The sequence below is a fragment of the Netta rufina genome (genome assembly GCF_964035555.1).
Source record: "Netta rufina genome assembly, chromosome: 16".
In the NCBI taxonomy this organism is placed as follows: domain Eukaryota; kingdom Metazoa; phylum Chordata; class Aves; order Anseriformes; family Anatidae; genus Netta; species Netta rufina.
Genome location: NC_140140.1, coordinates 2,639,595 through 2,658,989, shown reverse-complemented (window position 1 = coordinate 2,658,989; position 19,395 = coordinate 2,639,595). Strand labels below are relative to the sequence as shown.

Here is a 19,395-nt window from a genome sequence, read left to right as displayed (position 1 = left end):
AGAGAATCATCTGGGGGAAAGAAGATGTTTTCTGATGAATGCCGATGGCACTGCCCTATGGCATGTGGGATGGGGGAGGAAGAGAGGCGCGAGGAAGTTCAACGCATGGCATTAAATGCCACCACGGCCAGGCTGGGTACAGACTTCTCCACGGCCGCAAAGGGACTTCTGAGACATGTAATGAGTGAAACCTCTTCTCAGAAATTTTCTTCTGAAGCAATTATTTCTGAAAATAAATGTTTCAGGAGAAAAAGGTATGGATTCTCCCATTGCTGCTGGGCCTTTAGTCTACAGGAACCACCGATGCCGTTCTCTGTCTCAAGTCAGAGCACTACGAGTGAGCTGCGTCCACCTCCTCTGGGGGACCTCCTGCCAGCCACCCCAGGTCTTCTCATGGCTGTTGCCTCTCTGACACGGTGCCCCTGGGAGCAATGTGCCCACCCCGTGTCCTAAAACCCTGCAGAGCATGGGGAAATGGGGCCCTGAGCCGTTTATGGCACCGAGCTGGGGAATGGGGCAGCTCCTGGTGTCCTTCACCTCCTCCATCCCCACATGGCGCCTCGCACCCCCTGCCAACAAATATCCTTCAATACAACCAGAAACGTGTACAGGGCAGACGGAGGCGGTAGGGCTCAGCGTGACGACCACCCTTGGGACCACATTTGTGAGAAAAACACCTTCAAACTCTAACTTTTGTGTTTATTTTTATATGGGGGAGGACGGGCACCGGACCGCAATGGCGGCACCCCCTTCACCGCACTGAGGCGAACCCGCTCCCGGGGCTCCCCTCACGAACCAGAGGGGCCGGGGGGCTGCGCTACGAGCCCGGCCGGAGGGCGGCGAGCCCGGGCTCGGGCCCTCCATCCCCTTCCCCTTCTCCTCCCCTCCCTCCCCTCAGGGCCGCCATTGGCGGCGCCGGTGCCGGGCGTGAGGCGGGGCCGCGGCCCCGGAGCGGGGCGGTGCCGGCAGCGGCGGGCGGCAGCAGGTGGCTCCGCACCGCTCGGCTCCGCTCGGCTCCGCTCCGCACCGCTCCGCTCCGCTCGGCCCCGCAGCGCCCCGCACCGCCTCGCCGAGGCCCCTGCCGCAGCCAAGACGCCGCGGGCCGTGCTCCGAGTGAAGAATGGCGCGGCCAAGCTGGCCAAGCCACCGGCGGCGGCGGCGGCGGCGGGGGAAGCCCCCGGCGGTGCCCCCGGCTCCGGGCTGTTCATGGAGCGGTCGCAGAGCCGCCTCAGCCTCTCCGCCTCCTTCGAGGCCCTGGCCATTTATTTCCCCTGCATGAACAGCTTCGACGAGGAGGACGCGGGTAGGGGGAGAGGGAGCGGTGCGGGCTCGGGGCTGGGTGGGGGAAGGAGCCGAAAGGGGCTGGGGAGGGGCTGTGGGGGGCGAGGGGACGGTGCCTGCCCGGCCACCGCTGTGCTGGGAGCGGGTAGCGAGGGGGCTGCGCTCCCAGGGGTCGGGGGCTGGCGGGGGAGCTGGGGGCTGTGGGGTGCCGGCACTCGCCCTGGCCCAAGGTGAGGGCTGGGGGTGTCGGTGGTCCCCACCTGTGGGCTCCTTTTGTGGTCCCCTTCGGCTCCCCGGCCACAAGGAGCGGCTGCCCAGGGGTGGTCCAGCGCCCACGGTGTGCCTGGCACTGGGATGCCCACCAGTATGCATCAGGGAGCGTGTGCCCGCGGAGGTTAGGAGGGAAGGCGTTTCGTGGCGATGAAACATGCTCTGTCTTCCCATCGGTATCGAAACCGGGGGAGATTTGCCAAAGAACGGCTTCAGCATCAGCCGCCTGGTGCTGGCTGCCTCCAGGGAGGAGGTGGGTTTGCTGCCGGACATCGCGGCCGGCTCTCAGGCTGGTTGGGCTGAGGGGTGCTGAGCCTTCAGGGCTGGGGAGCGGGGCAATCAGTCCCTTTAAACGAGAGTGAAGTGGATCATGACATACATGGAAGTGCAGAAGCCTCGCAGAGCGGGTGCGGTGGTTTTTGTCTGCTTTGTAAAGACGTTTCTGGCCTCAAAGAGTTGGCAGTGTCCATAAAATGAGACCGAGCTTCAAAAAGAGGGCTGTAGGGTAAGGAAAAGCAGGAAAGAAATTGGATTGAATGGGAAAGGAAGGGCACCGGGTGCTGGAGAAGGTGCCGGGAGTGGAGGGCAGCACAGCAGCTGTGTGGGTAGGGAGGGCACAAGGCAGTGGATGCAGTGGCTGTAAGTGCTTCATCCGTCCCCAGCGGCTCACTCGTAAATGAAAGATGTTTTTCACAGTCCGTGCTGTGCAAGAGACCGAACCCATACATGAATCTGAGCAGCAAATAATGAAAGTTGGTAACTAAGGCGTGTTTTAACATGGACTGTCATGGTTGCATCCCTCAAAATGCCGGCATGCTCCTTTGTCTGGGAGCTCATCCCAGGATGTGCAGATGCCAGCAGGAATACATGGGCAAATCAGCACTGCTGCACCTTTAACATTGTTGTTTCTAAAGGAATTGACGTAAGAATAAATTCATCATCTGTGTGATTAACTTCTGATTGTCATCAGCATCATGCAAGGATGCCAGGCAGCAGGCAGAAGATTGTATCCTCCAGTGGATAGATATTTATTTTAATGTTATCCTCAACATTTTGCTCTTGATTTATTTTCACTTCATGTTTGGTTTGGATGCCGGGGAGCATGCATGGCGATAACGGGAGCTTTGGGAAGTCTTGGCGCTGTTGCTTCAGAAATGACTGATGGTGAGACATGCTGGAGTACAAGCACCCGGCGCGAAGCCCTGAGCAGCATTTCGTTCCCTGCTGCCCAGCCCCTTTGCTCGGCGCTGGGCGATGGTTTAAGCAAATGCTTCCTGTTCCAGCGCTTAGAAAAATGGGTTTGCACACAATTGTATTTATTTATTCACACTTAGTGAATGCTCATGCATGAATGCTGATAGGCTGTCTTTATACAGCACAAGTGCTCACCTCTGAATTAAATAAATGTACAATTAAGACCTCATTCTCCAGCAGCTTATTAGAGGATCTTGCCTGTCTGAGTTAGCCTCATCAGTAAAGCTGTTTGGGGTGCTGTGCAGCACACCGGGGATGTTGCAGCGTTTGTTTCTGTATTTTGTGCCTTTGAATGTGTGTTCAGACACGTATGAGCAACCAGTAAGGATGAGTGTGTGCTGCTTTGTATTTGTGTGTGTGTGTTAAAACCAGAAGCCTGGATTTTTTTTTTTTCAAGGAAGTAAATGTCACAAAAGGGAAATGATAAATGATGAAATTGTGCCAGAAGAGATTCTGTAATTTTCATGCCCATGCGTAGAGTGAGGTTCTGACCAGTTTGGGTTGCAGTGTGATTTCTGTCCAAAAAAAAAAATAAAATCTTGATAGCTCATTCAGGGAGGTGAATGTTGCATATGGCAAGATGTTCTCCACAGGAGGTGGCAGCAAAAAAATAAATAAATTGATCCCACGAGCATTGGTAAAGTAAGCAAGCTTATTTCAAACAGGCACATCATCCATTTTGTCTGAAGCTGAGAAGCACATCTTTAGGAGAATGCTCATCCTACGGAAAAAGACGAGGAGTTGATAAATGGCCACACCACTCCTTCTGAACAGAGGTGCTTGGGAACTAATGAGAACTCAAATCATCAAACAAGGACAATTTTTGAGTTGTTTCATTTGAGTTACTACAGGTGGGTCAGATTAAAGGGATTAGAAGGAAGTTTTCAGGAGAGCCCATGCTGAGAGGTGTGGTGACATGGAAACAGCTAGCCAGGTTTGGCCAGTGCTGGAACCATCTGGGGGTTCTAGGATGTTCCACGTTTTCTCTTGAAAAATGGATCTGCTTTTGAGAAATGCTTTTACTTGTAATGTTTCCTTTTTTGTATTGGCCCTTTTGTTAGTGTCCATCTTTCAGGCAGCAGATGAGAAGGCTGTTCTCAGCTTCTCTTCTGCTTGCCACAAAACCGGTGATGATGTGAGAAAACTGATTTCTCGGCAGTGGAGTGGGTGCAGATGCTGCTCGTATCACAGTGCACAGAGGCTGGAGGCGAGTATACACAGGACAGTGATGGCAGTGAAGGACCTGGAGCGAGAAAGTGGATTTTCTGAATGCTTCCAGAGCTAATCACCCCGTGGGGAGGGGGTGATAGAGCCTCAGATGTGTGCCGTGGCAAATAAGATCACGTGCCTGTCTCTCCAAAGAGATGGATATGGAGTGGCACTGAAATTTGCTCTCCTGTGTTGTAATACCCTGTTCATTCCTCAGCTGCTTACACAAAGAGGATACTCTGAGCAAACACTGAGCTCTGTTCGCTGGTAAGCTGCAGTGGGGCTCTGAAATAACAGAAATTACTGTCTGCACTCAATAGTGTAAGGACTCGAGGTTAATAACTCTTTTGATCTCGGCATGGTAATGTTGCTGTGCTTCCTGCCGGCTGAGTGCTGCTGCCTTTGCTCCACGAAGGTCCCCATCAATGTCAGCGGAAGGTAAGGATTCTGAAACCGCGGTTATTATCTGCTTAGGTGTTGGTTTAACTTATGCAAATGCCTGTCCTGAACTCTGTTAGTTTTTCCCTAATGGAGTAGTAGACTAAAAAGAGTTGTTTGTTTTTTTTTAAAATTAAGCATAAATGTCCAAACGGTTACATGCCTCTCCGTACAAAGCAGGGTGGTTTGCCTTGGTTGCACTTGTCCTGGGGATTATTCCTCTGCCCTGCTGGCCTTTGAGGGCCTGCCTGCCATCCCGGGGCCCTCTCCTGACTTGCTTTGCCTGCTGTCCATCACCAGCATGTTAAATGTGACTGACTGCACTCTGTGCACATTTCTCTAGAAATGCAAGCCTTAAACCCATGCATATTTCTAATTAAGCACAAATCTTGGTTGTGTGAAGGATCCGCCTTGCTCCTGTTCTTGCTCCTGGCTGGAAGCAGCAATTTGCTGTGCTGGTGGCAACGTGTCAGAAGGGCCTGAACTGCCAGGTGGCAAGTGGCTTAAAAATAGGCTGTCAAGGACTTGCGATGGCTGTGGCAACCTGCCTTGGGGACAGCTCGCGAGCTCTGTGTGCAGGTTGCAGTCAAAAACCCCGAGCAGTGTGGAGCAGGGTGCTGGAAATCCACCGCGAGAGGTCTTGGCGCTGTCCAGGACCAAGGAGGATCCTTAGGGTCAGTGGGGATGTTCTGCTGAACCCTCTGCTTGCTGCAGAGGGCCTGCACGTCCCAGCTGTGGGGCTTGGAGTTTGGGGAAATTCTCTAAAGCAGAGCAGAAGGCGAGGATTTGGTAGAGAGCAGTAGCAGTGACTTGGAGCTGTAGGCGAAAAACCCGGTGGGCTTTGGGCAGGAGAGGGGAGGTGGTTGTACAGTGGGGGCAGTTGGTGTAAGAGGGGTCCTGGTGGGAATCCAGGAGCAGCCCTTGGCTCTGAGGAGAGGGGAGCCTCCAGCCAGGACCCTGTGCGCTGCAGAGGACACAGATCCTACCTGAAGACACACAGGTAGGGAAGGGCTAAAGATCACTGAAGTAAGGGCAGCCTGCTCTGAACTCTGTGGAACCTGCACGTCCTGCGGTGTCTCTGGGGAGTGGCATTGTCCTGAGTGCTCTCAGAGCTGGTCCTTGGGGTTGCTGGAGACACTGTGCGTGAACCTCAGGATCCAGGAGCACTTCTCGTGCCCGAGTGTCTGCTCCAGCTGTGCTGGGACTGAAGGGTGAGGGGCAGGCATGCACCAGCTCCTTTCTCCTCCATCCCGAGTCCTGCCTTCCTTGGGAAGGAAACCTGTTTGCACTGGGAGCAGGCATCTAAGGCATGCCCCGACAGAGAGACAGGTTGGATGTCTGGGAGCCTGTAACCACGGGTCGTGTTGCAGATACAGCTGCCCTGAAGTCCAGGCATCCCTGAGCATCCGCACAGGGGTAAACTCACGTGAGTTACAGGGATCCTACACCTGTGAAAGCCTGGAGAGTGAAGAGGCTTTGATGAGGAACCAGCAGGAGCCGTGGTGCAGCTGCAGAGGACACGTCGGAGTGCAGCAGGTCAGCGGGCCACGGCCACGAGACGGCAGGAGGAGATCGTGCCTCAGCCAGCTGGAGCCAAGTGTCTGGCAGAGAGAAAATGGTTTCCAAAGTCAAAATGTCTCCTAGATACTGCCAGTAAGCCTTCTTGTGGCAGCTGCTTGTTCGGAAGAGAGTTGAGCTCGAGATAAAATTCAGCCTCGGCTGCTGCTTTCACACGCTATCGAGTACTGGCAGATGCGCTGCGCCACGATCAATTGCTTTGAAGAGCAACTGTGTGAAATGTTAATTCAGTGGGTTGGTAAACGTTTAATACCGGGCTGGAACAATGGGCTGGGTGCAGGCTTCTAGGTTAGTTTAGAAAACTTTTTTGTCTGGGTTGTATCTGCTGAAATTCTCTAATTTTAAACATTTAACTTCTCTATAATTTTAAACATTAAAGAGCCGTGAAGTTATTAAATAGAGAGATCCCCTATGTAGGTTTTCAAGTTGCCATGGATATTTCTCAATGGCAACACTGTGCTGGATTGGGGTGCACATAATGTTAAAGAAAATGATGATTCAAGCATTAATCTTTTTTAAAAATATATATATTGAAATTGTTAAGTCCTTGTGGTCTGCTTTTCCTTCTTTTGGATGAAGCTAAGAGGTTTACAGGCTACCCCAAACCCACTTTTATTAATTATTTGGTAGGTAGGTAACCACATTCACACAGAGAACGTACGGAGGACAAGGCAAATTATTTGCACAGTGGGGATATTAAGTATGTTTCCTGTTAACCTTTTACAAGTGAGATGATAGTTCATCCCTGAAGCCCTGCACAAACCTAAAATCTGGGGCTCATCTGGCAATGCGTTACCCAGGGGATGCTGCAGGGCAAATCCGAATCAGCCTTGGAATAACCGGGTGTGGAGGGAGTTTGCTTGTGGCCTGATCCCTGCTATGAACCTCGCTGGCTCTCTTGTGCAGGAGGCAGTGAAAGCTGTGGCTTTTCATGGAACCATAGAATGAAAAAACATGGCTTTCACTGCCTCTCCGTGGGGTGTACCTTGGCCTCAGGTTGTCCTGGTTGGAAGGAGTGCCTTCCTCCCAGCTGGGCTCGTTCTGGCTCTGTGGAAGCAGACCTTTGCTTTACAAAGGGATTAAAACTAAAAATAGGAATGATTTTAGAGGAGCTGCTGGAACAATCACTCTTCCATCAAAGGAAGGTGTATGGAGTGAACCAACAGCAGAGGTGCCGTGGCTAATGGCTGCGGAGCCCTGTCAGGACTGAATCCGGATCAGACGTGATGAGTATCTTCCACCGCAGACCTCGGGTTGGCACGGAGCTTGCTGGATTGTGCTGTTCCTGCACCTCCTGTGCAGTGAGGACGCTGCACTGAACTCTTGGTCCTGCGGATCCACTGCCCGCTGTGTGACCGGTGTGCACGGGGAGGGCTGCAGAGACACAGTAAGGATTTGTTCGCCTTCGAGACCAGAAGGGAGCAAGAACCCCGTGAAAGAGTCAGCTTTAGGAGCGAGGGACTTGAAACCTTTTCCTTATTTTCCCTCTACCCACAGAACTTGCTTGCAGTCGTGGAGAGCACAGCGCTGCTTCCCTCGAAGGTGACGGCGCCCAGCCGGCCGTACATCTCCTGCCGGATGCTGAGAGGATGTTGGTGCTCCCCAGCCACGTGTGCAGGAGCTGTGGAGGGCTGCCTCTGCGTCATCTCCGCCAGCCACAGGGGAAGCGTCTCTCTTCCCCTTGTTTTGCTGTCAATTTGCTGCAAATAGAGAAGTGTGTCCCTGGAAAGCTTTCTGTCTAGGAGAAACTGTTTCCTTCCTGCTTCTATTTCATGTGAAATTAATTCTAATGCAACATTTATTAATTCAAAAGCACTCTGTTCTCCAGGCTAAAGAAAATAGTCTTTACTCCGTCAGGTTCCTGCATCAGAACAAGCTGGGAAGTGCTGGAAGTGCTTTGCTTCAGCGTTTCTGTTTGACAATGTATGAACCTGCTTCGTGTGGGGGGATAATCACGTTTGGTTGGAGTAGCTGTTCTGAGAAATAATTTATCTGTGCGATTATTTTTTGAAGCCCTATCTGCCCGTATTTGAGTGCCTCGGTTAGATTAGAAACATGAGGGTTTTAATTTAGGGGATGGTCTGCAAGCTGCCGACGCAGTTAGTGGGCAGTGGGACCTGCCTTACGCGGGCTTCTCGGGCCTCCCATCTCCTCCGCCCCTGCTCTTTCCCGCAGCCACCTGCCTCGAAGCACGGCCAGCATGGTTGAACGAGGATTTCTAGTCCTCTGCCGAGCTGCTCGGCACCATTTGAATATCCGTGTACCCAGGAATGCTCCTCTGAGGTTTGGCTTTGGCTTCTGGGACAGGCTGTGAGAGCTGCGCTGTGTGGGGATGTGTCAGGGCAGGGATCGTGCAACACGAGCGAGGCCTCAGCAGGTGCCAGTGCTCTGACCAGCTGCTGGCAGCACGCACGAACGGGGCACGCTCTGCTCGTGCTACCAAACTGTGCTTGCCTGGGATCAGCTTTTAAGCTGGATCTTTGGCTTTGCTTTTGCAAAGCAGCATGAATAAAAGGACTGGAAGCCCTGAGCCAGCTGAACTTCGCATAGGAATAAAGCAGAGCTCAGCACCCCCTGTTTTTTAACCAAATCTAGCCACAGTTCAGTCCCCGTGGCAGTTAATGGGTTTCAGCCTCGTGCCATTAGCGTTATATCACCTTCTTCCAACACACAAAGAACTCGCACGATCTTGCAGAAGCCAGTTAAAATGTTCAAGTGCTCAACAAGCTGGAGAGTACAGCGTGTACAGGGGTGAATCTCACATTTCTGTTAAACCTGGTTTATGACTAAGGAGCTCTTGCTCATGTCTGCGTGTCCTTACTCCGAGGAGCATAGGGGGGGGAGGTGTCCTTGAGAAGTCACTTGTCAGCACCCCAGCTTGTTGTCATCTTCCTGCTGAAGTTTCTAATTAGAAGGACAGCTTTCCCGAAAAATTCGACCTAAATCTTCATTGAAATTAAGCGCCTTACTGGTGTCTTGCTCCTAGTGACGCGGGAGGCAGCCGATCGCTGCTGGCTGTAGGGGAAGGCTTCGCTCCTCTTCCCCGTGCTGATACCCCGACGTCAGGAGGTGACCGTCATCGCCACGGTCACTCTCTCTCGTCCCTCTCCCTCCTTTTTAGCCTCTTGCTTTTTACACTAAAGAAGCCTGATTTGGTTCTTAGCACGGAGCACTTTGCCAGCACTGCGTTGCCCTCATTGCTGTGTGCAGGCTCTTGCTCGCGGAGCATCGTGCACAGTGCTCTGGCTGAGCTCTGCCCGGCTGCTAGCAGAGAGGAAATCATCCCCCACGCTTCGGGGACGACGTTCCTATAAATGCACAGCATTTGCAGGAGCACCCCTCTTCCTGACTCGCATTTGGGATGTGATCCGTGCCCCTTTCTAGATTGTTCTGTGCAGGATTGCTGCCTGGCTGCTCATTCCCTCTTTGGCCTTTGTGCATTTAATTTCTTTCTGCGTTCGGAGCCACTGCTTGGTGCCTTTGCTGAGTCTCCTCTCACTGATTTGTGGGGTGACCTATTTTATCCCGTCGGTACCCGCCTAAATTCTGTGTCTGCCGTTTACCCAGACCTGTGCTGCGGGACGTTGGTGGGATTTGGGGTTGGGGATGTGGCTATACCAGGGAGCTTTGTCCCCCCGGCTCTGGGCGCTCTGCACCGTTTTGGATGGTTTTGGCAGCCTGAGAAGCACAGACCTAAAACTGAGGATCCACAGGTGAACTGCAGCATCCCTGCAAACCTCTTGGGACTGTGAGGTGTCTCCCTCCCCATGGCACGTGTGATTTTGTCCCTCTCTGGATCTCACCATCCCCGTAGCTGTAAGAGCTCGGTGTTTGCGGGGTCAGGCCTGCCTCCAGTGCTGTGGGACTCCCGCCGGCTGCCCACCGATACCGCGAGTACTGACAGCTAGCAGGAAATGTGTCCTGCCACGGGGATGGGAAACATGGTAACTGTGTCACAACCAAGATGTCTAAGAAGATTAATGGTTTTTTTTTTTTTTTTTTTTTTTTTTTTTTTTTTTTTTTGTTGGAAATCCAGCTCCTCATTTAGCACTTCTCAGCATCTTGGAAGGATTGTGTGGGTGGCTGGTGTTTTGTTTTTGTTTTTTTTTAATTTTATTTCTACTATTTACCTTTCCTTTCTTGTATTCGATGCGTGAAATCGCAGCACAAGTAAAAAGGAAAATTTGACTCCAAATTTAAATGTTGCTGCTTTATATCCGTATTTTGTTTTTAATTGCATTGTCAGGGAAATAAATGAGAAGGCTTTTCCTCTTTCATGCTTGTCAGATTTCCAGCTGTTGTAGCCGGTTTGTTCCTAGAGAGCCACATCATGGCAAATACGACCCAGTAGCGCTCTGATGTCCATCACGTGCCGCCTCCCGCTGGCTGAAGCCCTGTTAGCCCATACGAGGTCTCACTGGTGGCCCATGGGATCGGGGCAGTTGCCCTGCAGCAGTTCTGCGGGGCCCTTTTACCTCCACAGGGGTTTTAAAATTCATCCGATGGTGCAGGTAGGTAGCGATCCATTCTAACTTCTGTGGTTTGATAGTTGGCCGCTGCTCCCCACCTCAACAAAACAAAAACCCCACAACCAGGATGAGTTGCTGTCACAGCCCACTGTTACGTTTCCCCTTTGGTCAGAGGTGATTTCGGTACCTGTCAGGAAGCACACGGTTTTGTACCTGGTCTGCCTGATCCCTGTACATCTGCCTTTGGGAATCACAGCCCACAGATGCATCCCCTCTGGATTTGGGATTTTTGTTTCTTTGTAATAAGATGAAACAGGCTAGGCTGGTGTAGCTCAAGATAAAAACAAGCTTTCTGCCACGGATCGTGGTTTTGACAACCAGAGTGTGTGCTTGTTTTAAATATTAAATATGGAAAGTTGGGCAGAAATGCCTGTGAGTTTTGGGCTCTACTTTTTATCGAAAAGGAATGGGATTTCGGGCCGCATCTGCCCACAGCCATTGTGAAAATCAGCAGCAGTCCTGCTTGTGTGAGGCTGAAGCTCTGCTGGTCCGGGCTTGAGCCAGCAAGCGGAGGAGCACCCTCGGGATGGGAACAGGCTGATGGAGGAGCACTGAGAACGCTGGTGTGGAAACCAGGGCAAGAAATGCCCCAGGTGGGTGTGCAGACCAGCGCCCGGCCTGGCAGACGGTACACATGAAATCAGAGTGATTTATGGAGCTGGTTTTGTTAAAAGCTTCCTCGTGTGTTTTTGAAAGCTGCCAGCTTGGTCAAAACCCACCACCCGGGCGCTCCGAAGGGGCTGCAGGGACACCCGTGGTGAAGCTCTGACAGCCCCCTCGTGCGGGTGTTGCAGGCTGCCACGTCCTCGCTGCCTCTCGGAAATCAGACGGTGTCAAAATGTTGTGCGGTACGAGGACATTTCCATGGTAACGTCAGCATCCCATGGCACCCGCTCCTGTGCCGTCGCTGTGCCTTCCTCCTGCGGCTGGGGCCGTCGCGGCACCCAGCTACGGGCTCTGTGAGCTGCGGGATGGGGCTGAGGCTGGAAGAGGTGCCCTCCGTGCCCGTCGGGGTGCCTGCAGTAAGGCAGGTATTCCTGCTTTCCACGGGGCGGTTCCTGCATAATTCAGCTTTAAAGCATCTGCCCCTGTTTTCCGCAGTGCCGGAGGAGCAGCATCTCGCTGGAAGATCTGCCGTGCTCCTGGCACCCCCAGCACCTGCTCCTACCTTCGGCTCCTTGTTGGGGGCTCCAAGATCACTCGATGGGGGAAATGACCTTGCCACACGTGGGGCCAATCCCTTCAGCAGCCTCCTGCATGCAATCCATCGGCTGCTCCGGGCGCTGCTGGCCCTGGGGCCACCTTGGACAGCAGCCTCAGGTCTTTGGGTAGAGCCCCCATGGTTTTGGTCTGCCTATAAATGCTTCAGTTCCTGCTGCTACTTCTGCGCTCACAGTGTCCCGCTAGGGTTCTCAGCATTTCCCATCTGTTTTTTCCCCCTTTTCTTTCTGTATTTACACGTTTCCACCAGGTGATGTTTTCCAAAATTAGCATCGTGGATTTCTTCGCGGTGCAGACAACACATGTTTGTTGGCTCCTTTCCCTTGACATCCAGAAAGCTGTTCTCAATGTTTTATTGATAAGCTAGAGACTTGGCAAGGAGCAAGCTGAAGATACTCTCTGTATGGCAGCCCGTGGCCGTTCCACCACTGATATTTTCCACTCCTGCTCGACTCTCTGGAGGAGCAGTGCAGTGGTCTTGGTTTTATCAGTGTGCACGTGCTGCTTCTGAGAATTGCATGGGTCAGGAGTCATTTACCTAGTGGTTTGTCTTTCTGAAATGCATGAGGTGAGGATGATCAAACCAGCACCACGTGAGTGCACGGCAGGCCCATCTCTCACATGGTGCTGTCGCGTAAAGGGGTCATGGTATCATGTATGATAAAAACCAGGCTTGTGGCTTCCCCACCTGGTCTAAAGGACTTCACTTGAAGGGAATGCGAGGATAGATGGAAGACTGGAGAAAGCACCGGTTGAAAATAAGGGAAGAGCTTGACTTTTGATCACGTCTGTTCCTTGGGACCCTCTTCTGGACTGTTTCACAACAGCAATTCTCAGCTCTCCCATTTGGCAGAGGGTTTCCTCTGCTTGAGCAATGCCAGAGACTTGAGCTATCTTTCTATAAACTTGTTTTTCATCTGTTTCCACTGAAATCCTAGCTTCTGGCTAGCATCACAAGTAAATCTGTTCTTGTGACCTGTCTGCTCTGTGTCTGGAGAAACACTTACTGCTCTGGGACAACAGTTTGTTTTTTGTTTTGTTTTGTTTTTAAATCCTAAACTCAATTTTGCCAAGACCCAGCCCAAGCCAGGTGCCCCTACCATGGCATCATGTTGGTCCTATTTCACTGTTTCCTATTTTTGACTCCATGCCACCCAGTTTACCTACTAGAGAGGCCCATGAAACATTGTATGGGTGGTTGAGGTGAAATTTGGCTTGCAGCTGTAGGAGTAATACCAGGCTAATTATCCACAGTCTGTTTTCGTTGGTGTACTTGACACCGTTTTCACAGTCTGTTCGCTGCAACCATCTGCTTGTAGGACAGACTGACTGTGGAAAATCAGGAAGTCTTCATTCGGGCCACAATTGTGCTTAATTTCCTGACATCTCTAAAACTGTTTATTTCCCTCAGCACCTGCCGTGGCGTCCAAAGGCTGGGCTTCCAGAGCTGAGCTGTCCAGGATATGAACCGCACACGAAGTGTTCGGGAGGCAGGCGGTGCAGGGGGAAGTGAATCCTGGCGGGGTGACATCATGATGGGCTGAAAACGTTTAATTGATCAAAATGCTCATGAATGATTTCCCAGGCTTCTGTCTGTCCTGTTACGAATGTTTTTGTGTACGGGCTGACTGATGCAAAAGTGTTCTGCAGGTGTCGTTAATGTTGATTCGAGCAGTATTTTGCCTCAGTAAATGGTTTGAAAGCTGGATTTTGCCTGCTCTAATGTAAATATCTATGATAGCAAAGATTCTCATCCTTTTATTTCAGTTTGTAAGGAAAAAAAGAAAGCTTAACATCTTGATATGAGTGCGTCTTGCTAGGCATTGTGAAAGATTCATTGACCTGTTCTCGTGAGCTCTTACAGTTCTCAGGTTCGAGATGAAATTGCAGTCAAAAGCAAACATTTTAAAACTTGCTGATCTAAGTGGTCTAATAGTCGATGTGTTTTTTCCCTTAATTTTCCTGTGCTTATCTCTTCAGAACTGCAGGTGTTCAGTCCACTAAGGCTGCAGCGCACAAAGAGGAAAAGAGCTGAAAAACTAGGACAGAGTTGGATTATATTTAACAATGTTCTATTTCAACTTGACAACCAGCTATCGAACACCTACAAGTTTGCGACTGTGATTCACTCGGAAGCTGACATAACTGATGTCACGTTGTATTAATAGCTACAGAATCGTAACTGCATTTAGCAGTGAGTTTCATTAACAGCCTCTACAAACACACTGACAATCGTTTGAAAACCTGAAAATATTAGGTGTATATAAAAATGGATTCTGCCATAAAGGAACCTCCCGATACTGCCAAATGTGTTTACAGCAAGTTCTTGCAGGTGTTATGCATAATAATTCCTCTTTAGCACTTTCAGTAGGTCTTACTGATGGCAAAAAAAAATAATGTTTGAGAACTGATCCACGCTCCTAAATTAATTCCAAGCTGCTGATCTGGTCGGGTTACACACGAGCATGCTTGGCGCTTGCGGCCACAGCAGTTTTCTTGGCAAGTGGAAGCTGTCCAACAGCCTCCTGAACGGGGCAGGCCGCTGTTTTGGGAGGCAGTCGGTAAGCCTGCAGGGGTTGTAGTTAAACACTTGGGTTTCAGCTGGAAGTGTTGTTCTGAAAGCTGCGTCTCAACAATTCTCTGCGAGCTGAACGGAGCTGCCTGAGTTCAGCTCCCTGTGGAGCTCCGCACGTTTTCCTCGGGTGGGCTGCTAGCCACCTCCGAGATTTTCCGGGGGAGGTGGGAGTGCTGAGCGTTTCCTCCCAGCTTTTTTTTGGAGATGCTGAGTCAGTAGCTAGCGATGGTGGCGTGTAACCGATCCTCACCAGCCTTGGTTAGCTGTCCCGGGCTGAACGAAGCCGTTACTCTGTGGCCTTTCCACTCTCCGTATGCACTGTCTTAGCGTTTGCATCACTGGCAGGAAAGGTCAAGACTGGCTCCAGAAGCGAAATGAAAACTGAGAGTCCAGAGGGCGTGTGGATGTCAAGATACGTGCTCAGACTCTTGCTGGGACCTGCAGCCTCCCCTCCCAAAATGTCTCTGGGAGTAATCTGTGGAGCCGTACGTACATTTTGGGTAGGCTTTCTAAACTCTGGGTACCTCTGAAAAGCAGTCCGCTGCTCCTCACGGCAACCATCTCCTTCCCTCAGTTCCTTCTGCCTGTTACATACTTTGCCTGGCCTCTTGTCTTCCTTCTTGCTATGAATAATTCAGTCGGGTTTAAATTTTATGATGACGCCTGTCTCATCCATCTACCACCCGTATTTGACACCTGTCACTTGGCTTTTGCCACATCCTGGCTTTTGCTGACCTCCGACATCCAGGCTGGCCTCCCCTGCCCTCTTTGAGAGGCTGCCAGTCTCCCGAGACCAGCAGGGGTGAATGACGAAAATGCAAACAACAGCCCTTTGAAAGGCAAGGGAACAGCATTATTTATTTTAAAAAGATGGAAACCATTGACATTTTTTCTCCTTGTACCTCACAGGGTTAGAAACATCGTCTTCAAGCACAACACCAAATGGCCCCTCTCCCTTCCTCCCCATAGAGTCCTAAGTAGCTGTCCAGACAATTAAGCATATTTTGTGATCTTCCCATGACGTGGCTTTGTTTTAAACGTTGCAGTGGCAAATCTGCATTGGACACAACCCAGCAAGCGATCGCACCACCTCGGGCTCACCGTGTCTGTGCTGAAGCAGCCTATGACAGCGAAGGAGTGTAATTAACAAGGCGCACAGAACGAGATTGAAAAAAGATGTGAAAATAAGCAGAAGGATTTGAAAAGGATTAGGAGAGTAAATGACAAACCAGTAGTTAAATGGTGCATGATTAATGACTGTAGAAGTAAAAGGTTGACTAAATATTGTGACTCTGTAATGGCTGCCCCAAAGTAATAGAAAATACTTAGTTCAGAAGGCTCCAGAAGTGGATTTGTATCGACGCATGCTGACTCTGGGGTTAGATGTGGCTTAGGTCTTAGACATTGGCTTAGGTCGAGGTGAGCACCCCGGGGCCCTTTCCTGGTTGAGTCGATGACCTGAAATCCATCTCCCACCTCTAATATTGCAGATCACCACCGAAGAGTCAGGTGCCCACTGAAGTCCTGCGGGGGTTTATTCCCGCTGTGAGCCTTGGCACAGGTGGTCATATCAAAACTGCCTGGAGTCACCGAGTCAACCGGTGGCTTTTTGTGGGATTAAAGGAAGTACGTCGGTACTGCAACATGTTGCTGTGTGCTGCAGAGCTTTGTGTGGGCAAACAGAGCCTGGAGGAGGTGCAGCTTCCACGGTGGTTAGAGGAACACCTAGGAGTTACTTGGGGTGACTGGAGGGAACCTGGAGTACCTCGCTCTAACTCTGTCCTCATGCTGCCTTTGTTGCTTCTGAACGTACCTCCTGATCTGGGGCTGGATTTTGTCTTTTTTTTGTGTCATTATTTCTTCATCCTGATTTTCAAGGAGGCACCAAACTCCTGTGTATATTTAGCAAATACACTGTTGAGAACTGAGCAAAATATGGGTGTTCTTTATTGATGTAGCACCCGTCTCTCTCACCTCTCTACTGTTTTAGGGTCCTTGCTGACGTTGTCTTTCCCTTCAAACTGTTTTCTTTAAGACACAGAAGAACAGATCTGAGGATGGCTGGAGGCCCCAAGCTGTATCGTTAGGTTTTAAAGGGCAAGATTTGTATCAAACCTCTAAAAGCCAACAGAAGTTCAGAGTGCCAACCCATAATATTGAGATGCCGACCAGAGATTTATAGCTGACCCAGTTTTTCCATTAGGAACATTAAAGCAGAGCTGCAAGGTAGGGAAACTTTGAAAGCAACTGAGAGGGCTGAGCACACGGTTTTGGCTATCATGAAGAAAATTTGCTGAGCATATTCTTTAACCTTTGGTTTTTGGTGCATATGCTGCTTAGAAGGGAGGAAGCTATGTAGGGCATCTGCTCTCTGTTCCTCACTGGGAAGATGTTCAACATTGGAGGAAACCGTTTCTATGGTTTTCTTCTTTTTTTAAGCAAAATCTCATTACTGTCAAGAGTAACATTTTTCCTTGTACTGCTTTTTTATGACAACAGCGTTGGCCATAACTCGTGAAATATAATTACAAGTTTCTTAGGTCTTTTTGCGTGCGGGCAACCAGCACAAACCTTCCTGAAGGGGATGAGATTTTAGGGAGATGGTCTTGTTGACTCTAGCAAGGAATCCCACAAGTCTTCTGGAGGCTGTAGGCACCTTCCCCCAAGTCAGAGGCCTGGGGTGTGCGGCGTTAATAGCCTGTAAGGCTGTAAATAATGAACTCTCAACAAAATGTCTGAGTGACTTTCATCCTGTTGGTAAAGTTGGCGTTAAAGGTGTATATTAAGAATCTCTTACTGTTCAAAGATAAAACCATCTATATAAGATGAGTCAATATGAAACGTGCTGTCCCTGTGGGATGAGGGACTGTATGAGAGATGGATTTCTATTACCCATTTGCTTTATAATTGGGATCCTTGAATAAGGTTCTGTGTTTGTTAAACACGAAGGAGTGTGTGAATTTAATTTGATGCAACTGCTGTTTTGTTTGTAGTGCTTTCAATAGGAACATCTTTCCACTGTAATATAACGGGCTGTGCAGGATGGGTTTGGCTATGGCAGGTAGGCTTTAGGAGAGTTCAGTTCTCTCCTGGGTGCGTTGCAGTGGGAGTTACTGGGAACAGCCAGCTGTGAAAGGAGAAGAATGGATCCCCAGGCCCATCCTGCATGTAAGAAATCTCGGAGGACTCTTACGCAGCGCCAGTCATATAAATTGAGTTCAGATGGAGAAGAGAGCTGTAAATAGGTTACTGTCAGCCACCCATCATCCGCCTCTTGGCTTCAGTGGAGTGAAGGTGGGAAACAGCCGTATGAAAGAACTCAGTGATTGCAAAGAGAAATTGCTTCTTAGATGAAATTGATGTCATCACTTGCCATGTTTTAACGAAGAGATAAGATGCAGCGTTTCCTCTTCCAGATTTTCAGCGGACTGGCAGCCTGAGCATATCAGTAAAGCTGTCCCAAGGAAAATCAGACTCCGTGTTCAGCAGCTCCCATCTTCTGCAGTTTAGTCTTTAAGCATTAAATTGCTTTGAGCTCAATAATTTATCTCCCTCCAACTGCCTTATTGTCACTTTGATTTATTAATGCGTTGGCTTGGGCAGCCGTCCTAATGCTGTATCACAGCAAAGCAAAACCAAGGGCTGTGCTGAGCACAGATTGCAAATGTGAGCACGTTTTGTGTGACCAATAAACCCTTCCTCTGTAGCTGGTCCCGGAGGGACGATGTGGTTGGTTGAATGGGCATGCAAAAACTGGAGCTCCTCAGCTCTAACCTCGTTTTAGCACTCGCTGTCTCTCTCTTCCAACACTCACCCTCTTCTTACCTTCTCTCGTTGTAGAAGAACTTGAGCTCATGCTCTCCTTCTTTCTTTTCCTTCCCAGGAGTAGGTTGCGATGCTTAATTAGATAATGTTTGCAGAGCGGTGAACAAAAATTGCCAAGGGTTACTGTCCTCGCTGGTATTATTAGAGCTGGAGAAAGGCTGCCAGAAGGTATTGATTACTTGGTAAAAATAAGCCCTTCAAACTTCTTTGGTCTTTATTCATTACTGCTTTTTATCTCTGCTTCCTGCAAACATTTCAGAGGGTGGATTTGTTTGCCAAAAGATCAAAACAAAGCGTTGACAAATCCCGGTGCCAGTTTGTAGCCTCCTGTGTGGGTGACATCAGAGGAGTTTTTGCAGTGCTCAGGAAAGTCTTTCTAGGATTTACATCCACTGGGATCCTGGAACGGCTTCGTGACCAAAGCGTCCAAGTAGCCAGGTAGGGGTAGGAAACGGAGTATCAGAAATAAGGAGAGAATTTCTCTGGGGTTTGTGAAATGCTGTTATTTGTAGAGGCTTGTATATAGTCTACAAAGTTGACGTTGGTTTGTTTAGTGAAGGTTGCTGGTGGGTTGGGTGCAAGCTGAGAGTTGTAATGTACAGGGGGTGCTGCTGAGGGCGTTGGGGCTGGCTGCTGGGAAGGGCTCGCTGCCTCCTGTGTTTTCCAGTTCATCTCACAGCGGTGCTGTACCTCGTGTACCTCAGTGTGAAAAACAAAATGTCACACTTTGAATTCATTAGGCAGCTGTGCAAAGGACTGGGGACCGTTGGAAGAGAAAGCTGCTTTACATAGCAGTAAAACGCAGTGGAGAAAGTCACATCTCTCTAGTAAAAAGAATGAAAAAGTCAAATTTTGCATAACTTTCACAGGGCCGAGTCGTGCTTTGTAAGATGAAATTTCTGAGAAGGGTTTTACAACAGAAGGACTCTGAGAAGGAATGTGACTCGCAGGGTGCCAGGAGGATGCACCGCAGTCTCCTGTGGATCCAGAGAGCTGGAATTGTGATTGGCTTCAAAATCAAACGCCTTATAGCCTACTCTGATTGAAGCGGGTGGTCGGAGCAGACGTGAAATCCAGTGCCTTTCTCCAGAGTAGGCCAAGGGCAAGGCATGGACCTCCGGCCATCTGCACACCTATGACCTGGTAACTGCTGCAGCAGGGAGACAGAAACCTGGGTTTGGGGGAGCCTGCGAGGTGCTGCTGTGCGTGTGTCAG

The 19,395-nt window shown here is 50.2% G+C and overlaps 1 protein-coding gene across 1 annotated transcript in view; it reads left to right on the top strand.

Annotated features, from left to right (window-relative positions):
• Positions 1-991: 991 nt before the first annotated feature.
• Positions 992-19,395, top strand: part of RIMS4 (regulating synaptic membrane exocytosis 4) — a 55,349-nt gene continuing 36,945 nt past the window's right edge. Inside the window, exon 1 of the mRNA XM_084296855.1 lies at positions 992-1,303. Coding sequence (XP_084152981.1) covers positions 1,207-1,303 — 97 coding nt within the window. The 5' untranslated portion in view covers positions 992-1,206. The remainder of the gene's footprint in view (positions 1,304-19,395) is intronic.